The 12019-nt window shown below is 55.4% G+C and overlaps 1 protein-coding gene across 41 annotated transcripts in view; it reads right to left on the bottom strand.

Moving 5' to 3' along the window:
* Positions 1-12019, bottom strand: part of ZMIZ1 (zinc finger MIZ-type containing 1) — a 238602-nt gene that overhangs the window by 18762 nt on the left and 207821 nt on the right. For 23 of the 41 annotated variants that reach the window (XR_011538339.1, XR_011538280.1, XM_070613207.1 and 20 more), the window contains 5 exons: positions 6743-6857; positions 5563-5780; positions 4339-4537; positions 3102-3392; positions 743-925 (listed from right to left, as the gene is read on the bottom strand). Coding sequence is in view for 36 of the 41 variants with exons in the window: in XM_070613207.1 (XP_070469308.1) it covers positions 743-925; positions 3102-3392; positions 4339-4537; positions 5563-5780; positions 6743-6857 (1006 nt within the window). In the remaining 5 variants the exon portion in view is untranslated. The remainder of the gene's footprint in view (positions 1-742; positions 926-3101; positions 3393-4338; positions 4538-5562; positions 5781-6742; positions 6858-12019) is intronic. The other 18 variants (XR_011538344.1, XR_011538318.1, XR_011538368.1 and 15 more) reach the window with 1 other exon arrangement.

Below are 12019 nucleotides of genomic sequence, written 5' to 3'. Positions count from 1 at the left end.
TAGAAACACCTAGTGTGAAGCTGGAGCAAAAATAGTAAACCCACATGGCAGGTGGTCACGTAAATTGGCATGAGTTCTTGACAAATAAATGTAAAATATTTCCAGAGTCTTCACTCCCAAGAATGCACTTTATCATAAGCCCAAAGAAGGAAACAGTGCCTGAAAATATTCATCATAGTGTTATTTCAAAAGTGAAAAATCAGCAACAACCCAAATGCCTAACAGAAAGGGATGATAAAGTAAGGAGCAAGTATCTCAGTGGAGCGTCAGGTGGCCATTAAGAGTGAAAATCACAGAGACTCTGTAGCAATAAGTAACATGCTTAAGATTTCATGTCTAGCGAAAAAAACAGATTCAAAGTTACAGTAGTAACAACAGCTATATAACATGTTGATGCCCGCATGCATGTAGAGAGACAAGGTTCAGAATAAGATGTTAATATATTCAGGTGGGTGGTTTTTTTTTAAAGAATGTATTTCCCTTTATTATTACTATCTTGTATGCGCCATAAATAGTAAAAGGAGAAGGAAAACCATTGTCTGAGCCCCATGAGGATAGGAACCAAGAAAAGGTAATCTGACATTTTGGCTACCACACGCATAGCTCTGAGCATATAACATATCCAGAAATCTCTGCCTGCCCTTGGTGACTTCAGGGGACACACAGGGCCTGGATGTCACAGGTTGGGGTAGGGATGTGAGGTGGTGAGGAGGGAAGGGGCCTGTGGGGTGGCGGGACTCACCTTGTAATATTGCCCCATGTTGACCGTGGGGGGTGGGTACTGCCCCGTACTTGGCTGGCTAGGCATCCTTTGCCCAGGGTAGTTGGGAGACGTGAGTGGCCGTGGGGGGTTGGGGGTGGGGTACTGGCCTGGCTGGGTGGGGAACTGGCTGTTTGGTCCATATTGCTGGTTTCCATAGTTGGGCTGAGGTGGCAGAGAAAGGAGAGGGGAAAGGTCATCAGCGCTGCGGAGTTAAGCTGTTCACCAGAATGCCTGGACTGCCCCATCTACTTCCCCTCCTTTGCCCCCACTGTTTTCCACCCACAAAACGCCCTCCCCACCTAGAAGGGGGAGAGGCTCAACCCGATGATGCCGGGCCCCTCCTGCCCTGACATCCAGGGACATCACATTTGGCCTGTCCAGCTCCTGGCCATCTCCCCACGAAGCTGTCTTGCTTGAAGCTCCATGTTGCCTGAACTCTGAGAGCACTTTCAGAGCCCCTTTCCTATCATTATGAGGTGGCAGACTCTAAAGCCCCCTTTGCATCTCTCCTAGTGCTTGGTATGTGACAGAGGAACACAGACAACAGGATACACTTCCAGAAGGGCGACCCTCTTCCTCCACCCCTGCATTGTGAGGCTGAATCTGGGAGGCACTGTCCATGTACCCCACACTGAGCAGAACATCTGTGCAGAGGTCGGAAGAAGCAGGCTGGTGAAGGGACAAGACAACCCCTCTAGGGAGAGATAATTGAGAGAGAAGAGGAGACGGCTCCAGGGAGAGAAGGGATCGCTGTCCCTGGAGATCTACACAGTGATACGAGTTACTCCTGCTTACACCCATCTGCACTCTCCAGTCACTTCCCCATCTGTAAGATCAGGTGACCCTCAGGGCCACCTGCCACCCAGACACCCCAGGCCACTACATCCTATGGAGTCAGTGGTTTCTTCCTCCCTGTCTGTTGAAAGTCCTTGTCTATTAACTGTCTCTCCCGTCCTCTAGGCTCAGAGGCCCAGGAGACAGCTATGTCCCAGCGCCTGGCAAAGAAAGGCCCTTAATAGATACTTCCTCAACAAATGAAGGATGGAGCTGGGGGTAAATGGCCGAGGACACGCAATGTCTGTGTCAGTGCTGAAGAACTGGCCACTTGCACTGTTGCGATATAGTGTCAGGGCTTGACCCAGGTTCCTGGGTGTTTGAGGAGGTCCCTGACCTCTCCCCTTCTGGACTCAGGGCACCTCCATCAGTGGCCAAGCCACCTTCGAGCCCCAGCTAGGGTGGATTCTAACAGGAGTCACACAGACCTTTGAGGAACTTAAGGTCTTCGGGCTCTAAACCCACTGTAAACCCAAGTTGAAGGCCACAGTTCCGAGACAAGGATGGGGAGGTCGATCTGAGAACAGGTGTACAAGCAGAGCACTCGGAGAAAACGCTCTGGAAGGGGCCTTGTCTGGTCGAGGAATCAGGGCAGGCTCCTGAGGAGTGTGTGCCGGGCCAGCATTCTGGGGTTCCTGTGTCTTCTGCAGGTGAACTAAATCCTTACCCAGGTACCCAGAGAGGCCACTTGCTGCCAACTTGTTTTCTAAGTGCTTACTGAAAGCCTCGTGACACCCCCTCCAGGAATTCCTCCTTCTCTGACCTCTGTTGAGTTCCATACACCCCAGTGTGCATCATTCCCTTGTGGGATCCTGCTTAGACCTTATCTTTCCTGTTGGTCTCAGTTCCCGAAGGACAGGAGGTATGGGTTTCACTTCCCTAAATCTTCACCGATCCCTGGGCTGAGATGGCTACGCAGCCCAATGGGCAGCATTCCTCCCAACAGAGCAGGTGACGAGCCCTAAGAAACACTCTGTCTGCCTTCCAGTCACTTCTCTGACATGCACAGCCTTTAGATATTTACAGGGTTTTGTCTCGTCTCTCATTCTTGGAAGTGAGAAGCCCTCATGTGGGTGTAAGGAATGTGGACCCAAGGAGGTTTAGTTCCTTACCCAAAGTCACCCAGCTAGTGTCCGTATCAAGACAAGAGAGAACACTCAGAGCTACTGCGTGCTGCGTGCCCGGCCACACAGGCCCATGTACATCTTCTTCTTCAAGTCTCCCAAGCAGCCCTAGGAGGCGGGCTGCATTGTCACTGCCTTTCACAAACAAAACGCCTGAGACTCATGGAGATGATGTGACTTCTCAAGGTCTCCCAGCTGGGAATGGCAGAGCTGGTCTTAAACCCACGAGCACCTGACTCCTGAGGCTCTGCCTTTTGGCCCAGGTTTTCCGACGGTCAATCCATGCTCTTTCCAAGGTACTGCCCACAGCACTTGTGTCTTCAAGCCCCAGGTACCCCCACCTCCCACCCTGCCCACCACCTGCCTGCTGTTACACTCACCTCTCCTGGGTAGGGCCTCTTTATGCTTTGAATGGGAAGGGACTGGGGCCGGGGGCCCGGGTAGGTCTGCTGGGGCATCCGCTGCCCGTGTGTGCCAAAGGGGCTGATGCCGGGCGGCCTGGGCTGGTTCATGCCCATGGGAGGACCACTCATTCCCGAGGGTGTCATGCCAGCCGCCATGCTTGCGGGATTCATGCTGCCCCCCATGGAGGCAGGCCCCCGCGGCCCGGGCTGGTTCATGAATTGGCTGTTATACGCCTGGGTGGGACCCATCTGGAAAGAGGAACAGACCTTCAACGGGAGAAGAAAAAAAAAAAAGAATAAAATGCCACATGCATTGAAAGTGCAGGAAGGGACGGGTGGGGGAGGTGGGGGGCTCACGGTTAGGGGGCACTTTCCTGTGTGGCTGCAGCTGGTGACCAGGCCCCAAGGGACCGCCTGCAGGCCTCCTGAGTTCACTGCTGCCCTCTGCAGGCCACAGGAAAGATGCAGCCCGAGGGATGTTACAGGGTGGGGCGTGGACACTCCAATGCACAGGCAGCATTTCCAGGGTGGCAGGCAGGGAACAAGGAAGTGGGTGCAGGAGTGGGGAGGAGAATGGCAGGATGGCAGTGGATGAGGATGGAGGCAGGAGCCCCTCTCCTGGAAGTCCTGGCCCTGCCCTTGTTCCTTGGCCAATGGAGACAGACCCTCCACCCGCAAAGTCTGATGCAGCCCCAGCACCCACCTCTGCCCACCTGCCCTGCTGGCCCCATCCTGCAATCCCCACCTCCATGCCTGTCCTGGGGCCCGTGGTGCCCCAACGCCCACCCTATCCTTTTGAAGGTCAGAGGAGCAGAATCCACAGACAGGCTGACTAAGAGAGCAATGGCCTTCAGAGGCCACCCAGGGGACAGACTGGTGACAAGGCTATTTTAGACACTGAGCCACTTCTTCAGTGAGTAGGGGCCCAGAGAGAATAGGGAACCTCTTCCCCTGACACAGAGACACACACAAGCCACTAACCCACGCAGAACAAACAAAAACACCTAAACACCACTCCCTGCCATACCCAACCACATTGGAACACCCACATCCTAACATATAGCCCTCTACATGCTTCCAAGAAAACCCAAACGCACCCTGACACCATCAGCTCCCCCCCAGTACACAGGGCCCCACAGGTACCAACACCCCAATTCTGATTCCCTGGAGCTATCTGCCTGGGCGAGGCTAGACCAGGAGAGCAGGCCCTTACCGGTCCATACTGGTTTATATCCTTGTTCTGTGTCTCCTGCAAGGCTGCCACAGTGGCTGTGGCTGTGGCTGTGGCTGTGGCTGCTGCTGCTGCTACTGCAGCTGCCGCAGCGGCAGCTGCTGGCTGAGTGAAGTCAGCAGGTGGCCTGGTGTGTGGAGGGATGCCCATGCCTGCAGGGGCATTAGGACCCCCAGGGTAGCTGTGAGGGAGAGAAGGAAGAGTTAGATACTGCCTGAATCTAAAGATGAACCCATGACAAACCCTGGGCTGGGAAGGAGGACAGGGCCCATCCAGGCCCTCTTGCCCTTAGCTCACAGATGGGCAGGTGTCCAGACTCAGAGCACAGAGGGGACAGGGGCCTCCTGTGGGTTGGCGCCTTTTGTGCCACTTAGTGACCACTAAGCTGCTGTGGTTTTAGAGCACTGGCTGGGTGCCGGCTGGAGCTCACACACGTGCACAAGATCACTGCACCCCGGCTGCCCCCAGCCTCATCTTCTGGAGGAGAACACTGAGCCTCAGAGAACCTGAGCAACTCCAATGGTAGATGGCAGGCTGGGGATGCAGCTTCAGGTGTGTCTGGCAGCTGTGTTTAAGGACAAGACCTTACTGCACTGCCATCTGGCAGGACTGTGGTCATCTCCAGGAGCTGGGATGGGTGAGGCCAAGGAGGCAGTCTTAGAGCAGGGTGGGGAGGCAAGAGGAAGGATGGGGCACCTCTGTCCTGCCCCACATCCCTGGAGTGCCTTCCTGGGATTCCTCGCCCCTTTCTCCCTTACTCTTGAACCAAGGGCTTCCCCGCCTCACACAGTTCTGCCCCTGTAACCAGCAGGGCAGGGTGGTCTTCCTCCACCCCATCTAGAGCTGCTCTGCAAATCCCCTGGTCCAGCTCTCTCAATGGCTTCCAAATTAGAAAGACACGAGGCAGAGGAGGGCCATTCATTCTGAGGAATGCGAATATAGTCCTTCCATCATCATGGGCCTGACGGCTGTCACCCAGCTGCTGCAGTGTCTGACCCACAGACCAGCCTTGAAAATGGGGGATGACTGCGTCCCTTCAACCGATAGGACAATTGAGGATGAGAGAAGTGCCAGCAGGGCTCACCCATGTCCCAGGCCAGGAAGCATGGCGCTAGGACTTAAATTTGACTCTTCTCCTGGCTGGAGGGGAAGGGCATGGCTCACGTACCACTTCTCAAGGCTGTTGCCCCCTGACAGCCTGCTCACCTGGCCCCGAAGCCCCCGCTGCCAGGGTAGTTGGGCCGGCCATACATTCCCTGCTGGATGTAGGGCTGAGCAGGGCCAGCCTTGGCTGAGAACTGCTGCTGCTGCCCAGCAAACTGTGGGGAGTTGAGGCCGGGGTTGCTGGTGGTCATGCCTGACGCCATGGGGTTGCCGCCTGGATTCATGGGGTTGTTGGCATTGGCCATAGGGTTCCCAAGGACCTGTGGGAACAGAGATTGTCAACCAAGTGGGTACCCCAGGTGGCATGGAGAGGAAAAAGGAGAAATGGGGGCAGGGGTGGAGAAACAGTGAAATAGAGGGAGGACAAAAGAGGAAAAGGAGGAGAAAAATGGAGGGCATTAACTGTTCCCAGAGTATACAAATGATTAGAAGGGTGTTACCCAAGCCTGGAAGAAGGCAGCCTAAGAAATGAGACCTCAGCCTGTGATGGAATGAGGTAGGGCTGGTCCTGCACCAGGCAGCAGGTGGCAGCACTGGAATTTTCAGCTCCTCCACCCCACAAAGGGGCCTGGATACCCAGAAGGTCAAGACACACAGAGGCTCTGCTCTGTGAGGGCAAAGAGAAGCCCAACTTGCCAGCTCTGGAGGGCAGCAGGATCCTGGCCAAGGGGCCTCTGTGCCCGGGACCACAGGTAAGCCCAATCGTTCTCTCCAGGGTGGCAACCAGCCCTGAGCCTTCCATGTGGCCATGGCAGAGGGGAGAGAAAGGAATGAGAGCGGGAGGCAGGGTTGACTAGGGGTGTGGAGAGGGATTTGTCACAAGTTTAAGGTTCAACATTTTATTGAAATCTAACCCAGGCTGTCCAGGGTCAAAGACCTCAGATGTTGGAGCCCTGAGGCCAATAACACCCAGGAAGTTCTCCTGTTCATCCAATCAAAGTAAATGTGGGCTGGGGAAGAACCCCTTGCTGCCTGTCAGACGAAAGCTGTTCCCCCAGAAAGGCCTTAGGATGGGGTCAGTGCACAGGAGCCAGCTGCTGCCCTCCTGAGGCAGGTGTAGGCCTGTCCTGGGGAAAGGTGTGTCCACAGTTGGGTGTGCCCTGAAAACTGGTCTTTCCAGCTGAGTAGAGCCTGGGAGAGCAAGGAGGGGCGGCATGGCTTGGTGACCCAAGGGCCCCAGAGCCTGGGAGGGGCTCTCGTTGGGGGCAGGACAGGTTCTTACCTGGCTCTGGGATGTGTTGGTCACTCCCCAAACCGTGGTGACCACGGAGAGGGAGCCGGGAGGCTGGTTGGTGTTCTGCTGCCAAGGGACAGAGTCATAGGGGAATGACCCATCACTGTGGAGGGAGACAGAGGGGGGTCCTCAGAGGCTGCAGCCATGGGCTGAGACGGAGGCAAACCCCATCACCCCACCACACTCCCTGGCTCCCAGCCAAGCTATGGCATCCCCATCTCAGTAAGTTCTGGATCCCCTGAGACTGGCACAGTGTCCGAGGCAGAATAGGTGTGCCTCGCATGGTGACAGACTGCGCAAAAATGACCATCTCTCCCCTCAGCACTGTGGAGGTGCCACCCCTGTAGCTGTCTGTCTCACCTTAGGCCAAAGTCCACAGGCCATGCTGTGGAGGAAGAAGAGAGACCCACAGGTGCAACCTAAGCTCCTCTTTCCACCTTGCTCTGACCCCAAACGGCTCTCCAGAAAGAGCTCTTGTTTCCCCACCCCAGCTTCCACAGGACTTCCCAGGCCCTTCTCAGAAAAGGCAGGAAGGGCCCCAATCCGAGTCCGGCTCTTCCCCCCTTCCTCAGGAGCCCGCATAGCAGGCTGGCGGCCCAGCCCAGCCGATCTGGCCTTTGCAAGGAGCTTCCTTACGTCACTCTTCCATCTTGACTCTGGATCACAGGTACAGGCCTACCTGCCACGCTGCCTCCTCTGCTCCCAACCCAATCTCTCGTTCCACCAAGCCAATCCCCCTCAAATCCCCTAAGACACTTTGCACAGTCACAGACCTGCAGTGGCTTCCAGTGTTCACAAGCTGAAGTCTGAATGCACACTTTAGAATAACCGACCATGTTGGCTAATCCCACCCAGCTGTGCTGCCCACCTTGGCTCTCAGCTCTCCCAGCGGGTCCCCCACTGTCCCCACTCTTCTTGCCAGGCCCAGTAGTACCCACCTTGTTTGGTGACCTCTCCTCAAGAGCCCTCAAGCATCAGAAGCAGGGACTCAACCTTAGGCCTAATGCCCTGCCCTGCACATAGTAAGTGCTCAATAATGGCTTCCTATTAGTGGCCGTGGTACAGGTGGAGAGTGAGGTCCAGCAGACCCCAGGGAGAAGAGCAGGGCCACAAGCTTGAGAAGAGGCCAGCAGGGTGACAGCAGGAAGAACCCATCAGGGGTCCCAGCCCTCAGGAATACGAGGCTGGGGCTGCCTCGCCCCTGGAGCCAGTCCTGCTTGACTCTCGGCACCTCTCACCCAGACACAGCCCCAGGAGAAGCCAAAAAGCAGAGTGCCCACATCTGTGCTACTACCTCTGCCCATGGCACCCCGATGGGGGTGAGGCCTGCAAGGCAGCCCAGCTGGGTATCAGGGTAAGAGAGGTGGTAGGAGGGAGGAAGGGGACTCTGGAGGAGGGTAGTGTGTTAGGAAGGCACCTCATGCCTCTGTCTGGCTGTGCCTTCATCACAGGAAGTTAGCAGAAGGCAAAAGCTCCCACTCAGGCCTTGTGAACTTGTACCCTAGCCGAGAAGCCCTGGAGGCCGGGGTGACTGGGAGTGGAGGTGCTGGGAGCCAGCCCAGAGGTCAAGACTTCCTGCAGGACAGGCAGGGAGAGGGGGCCAGGGGTCTGAGTCTTGTGCCCTGCTCCTTGCTGGGTGAAGCCCTTGGCAGTGCTGGTCAAGTCAGGTGGTCACCCCGCAGAGGCAGTCAGACTGCAGGGCAGGACCATGTCACTGTCTGCCCATGCTTGCTCTCCCCCTGCCTGAGCATGTTCTCTGCCTGGCCAGCCTCTGGCTTCCTTCCTGTCTCTGCTCAGAAGTCACCACACTAGAGGACCTGGCCCAACTCCCTTAGAGAAGGGCAACTCCACCCCACCTCCCTTTTCCTCTTACCCTGGCTTCTTTTTGGCACCCTGGATACAAGTCCTGGACCCACCCCTCCATGGCTCAGGGCCCTGGTGCAAGTCCCTGAGCCTGCCTGCACTCAGTTTCCTCATCTGTAAAACAAGCATAAGAATGGCATCCCCTGCTCTACTCTCTCAGTGTTTCCAAACAGCCGGTCATGAAACATGAGCGGGTCATGACATTGAACTAGCATGAGGGGAAAAGGAGGGAATAAAACAGAAAGTGATCAAGTGTGAGCACATAGTAAGGATGAATATATTCCTTGAACTTCTGTCTTGATTTTATATACAAGTAGATGTGTGCCCTGGGTTTCAGTGTCATATGTGTATTTACTGTAGGTCTCTGTCGAGTCAGTCTGAACAACACAGGCCTCAGGAATGTAAGTTTGATGTGGATCAAAGAAGAGAATGCAGACAAAAAAGACTTCATCAACTGGAAAATGACATGGACTTCAGCATTACTCACGATTTCTGAGGGGAGAGGAGCTGTCCTCTGGGAACCCAGCCCTCCTCTGCGGGCCAGACATGACATGGGTCAGGGGAAAGGGGGCAAGGCCAGGTATATAGGTCAAAAGTGACAGACGGCTCATCCTCTCTGCATCTAGGAGGCTGACTGAAGACCTGGGAGCCCAGAGAACTTGGGTGGGGCCAAGAAGCCCAAGAAAGTAAGCAATGAGTCTGCATCTCAACGTAGCTGGGCTGGAAGAACCTCTGCTCTCCTGGGGAGGTCACTGGAGACCTGGGGCACTGCCTAGTCCCAGGCTGGCACACAAGAGTCTCACAGGGAGGCCCTGCAGGCTACAGTTTTAAAGAACAAAGAGGAGACCCCTGGACATGCACTCTCCTGTGGGGACCTTGTCCTTGGTGTGGCTGGATTGAACACAGGACCCCCCAGCAACTTAAAGTACAAGCCTCAGTCTATCTCCTCTCCCCAAAAGCTCCCATCAACCCTTCACACTGGTGCCAGGGTTCTGCCCGAGGTTCATGTCCTTTCAGAACACACCTGGCAGCCTCAGGAAGTAAAGCCCCCTGGGAGTCCCCGGAGCCCGGCAGGGCCCTGCCTGAGCCCAGGGGGCCGGCAGCTGCTGCCTCACCACCCCAGGTGGGGAGGCCCCAGTGAGCTAGGATACTACACAGGCCCAAAAACAAGCTCCCGACTGCCCTGCAGCTCCGTGGGTGGGCCTTGTGGGCGGAAACCGGCTCCTTCCTGTTTCGTCCCCTCCACCCCAAACTTGGTGAGAAGCAAACTTAACCAACTTTCCCAAACTGGGCATCCTGCCGTCTGGCTGGAAGGCTGACCCCAAAGCCCAGGTGCACACCTGGTGCACACAAGTGTCTATGGGGAACATGTAGATGTGCATGCACAGGGGTCTTGTTGGCATGTTGCTGTGCACACGCCCGGGAAGAGACAGGCACACACATGTAAGGGAGATCTCAGGGACTTGCTCGCCCCCACTCAAACCTGCTGCAGAAGCAGAAGTGGCAGTCGCACCAACACGACTGTGACTCATCTCCTGGGGAGACAGCTCCTGCTGTTGCAGCAAAGGCTCTCACTCCCACAGGCCCACAGTGGCAGTCAGCCCTGCCAGCACCTCTGCCCAGACTCAGATTCTGCCATCGGGGAGTAGCGTAACTCCCTGTGCCTGAGGATCAAGGACAAGCCATGCTCATGGGTCCTACCAGGGTGGGAGGAGGCCTAGGGTGATGAAGAGAAGGCCTAGGGGGCTGCAGGGGGTGTCCTGAGGTTCCTTCCCTCCTCTGGCAAGTACTATTTAACGAGCAGAAGTGCTCAGCTCAGGTCAGAGGTCCCTGGCATTTCAGGACTGCCCAGTGGGAACCACTTCCCTCCAATCCATACCTGGTTGCAGTTCAGAGGGAGGCCAGAGCCCCTAAGATCTGAGAACCCACTCAGTAATCTTGCCCAGCTCTGCACACCCTCAATCCAGCATAGCCTGGTCTCATGCCCCAAGCTTCCCCGAGCCACAGTCTTGCCCAGCCAAAACTGCCCCAGGAACCCTCTTCCACCTCCAGAGGCACCAGGGCCGGAAGCCACTTAGAATCTCAGCAGTGTTCTGCCTGCCAAGTGCCTCCTAACATGGGGGCAGCTGCTTTCCCATCTCTGTGCCTCTTCTCAGCCTGCGATGCTTTGTCTCTACCCCGAAAATTGCCACTCATTCTTTCCAGGCTCCTCCTCTAAAGGCCACCTCCTGCAGGAAGCCCTTGCCACGTCCACTGGCCTGAGTTCTCCTTGTTCCTCACATTCCTGGGGCCTGAGTGAGAGCCCTCCTGCCTTTTCCCTTCTGCCCAGGAGCTCTGAGTTCTCAGGCTCCCTGTGCCTGGCAGGATGTCTTCACGTACTTGCAGGGCTCAGGAAGCCTTTGATAACCAAAGTGCCAGGGAGAAACACCCTCCTGGTGCTCTCTCTCAGAGGGATGCCTGAGAGTGAATGGACATGTCTATGCCTTAGCCTGACTGCCCATCACCTCTAGTGTGCTTGTGATGACATGGGTACCGGCACCCAGCAAGTGGTTGGTCCTGCCTCCAGGGAGAGGGGCACAGTGAAGCCAATGAAGCAGCTACTCCCTCTCTCTATGCCTCAGTGTTCTCAGCTGTAAAACGGGGTGATGACAGGCCCTCTCTCAGAGAGTTGGCATGAGGACTAATTGAGTTCACACGTGTATGGCAAAATGACCATGTCCAGCATGCCTCGTGCACCCTAAATTGCTAGCTGCTGTTGTTACGATTTATCAAGCGGTTCCTAGATGCAAGGAACTATGTGAAGTGACTTTCTCCTACGAACTCACTTAATCCCTTTAAGCGGGCTCAACAGATGCATCTCTTAGGTGCTAAGGCTCACAGGGTCCCAGAGCTCATCGGGGCAAGGTTGACAGGTTGGCCTGACCACATCCTACTGTGCCAGGGAGCTAAGGATCCGGTAAGGCCGTGCTTCTGCATACAAAGATGGCGATGATGCAAGGGAGCGCACACGACGAAGGCAGTCTAGAAATACTCAAGGATTCCAAGAAGGGGCACAGCTTCCTGGGGGTTCTTGGGGAAGCCACACAGCATGAAGGGACAGAGGATATGTAAAGTTTGGTCTCAAAGAGAAAACGCAAATGGTGTCCCAGGAAAAAAACACTTTATACATCAAATCATAGCTTTAGCCTGGACTGAGTATATCAGCAAATATTTAGGGATTCTGACCACATATTTTTGAGGCTAATATTCAAATAGCAGAGGGAGGCCTTGAAGGATAGTGGTGGACTATCTGGGCTCTGAACCTAAACTCTCTGGGTCAAACCTTGGCTCTGCCACTGACCTGGGACACATTACTTAAGTCAGCCTCAGCTTTCTCATCTGTAGAGTGGGAGTAACACTCTT

The sequence above is a fragment of the Equus przewalskii genome, chromosome 1, assembly GCF_037783145.1.
Source record: "Equus przewalskii isolate Varuska chromosome 1, EquPr2, whole genome shotgun sequence".
Taxonomy (NCBI): domain Eukaryota; kingdom Metazoa; phylum Chordata; class Mammalia; order Perissodactyla; family Equidae; genus Equus; species Equus przewalskii.
The sequence above is the reverse complement of the archived record's forward strand: the minus strand, read 5'-3'. Positions and strand labels throughout refer to the sequence as shown.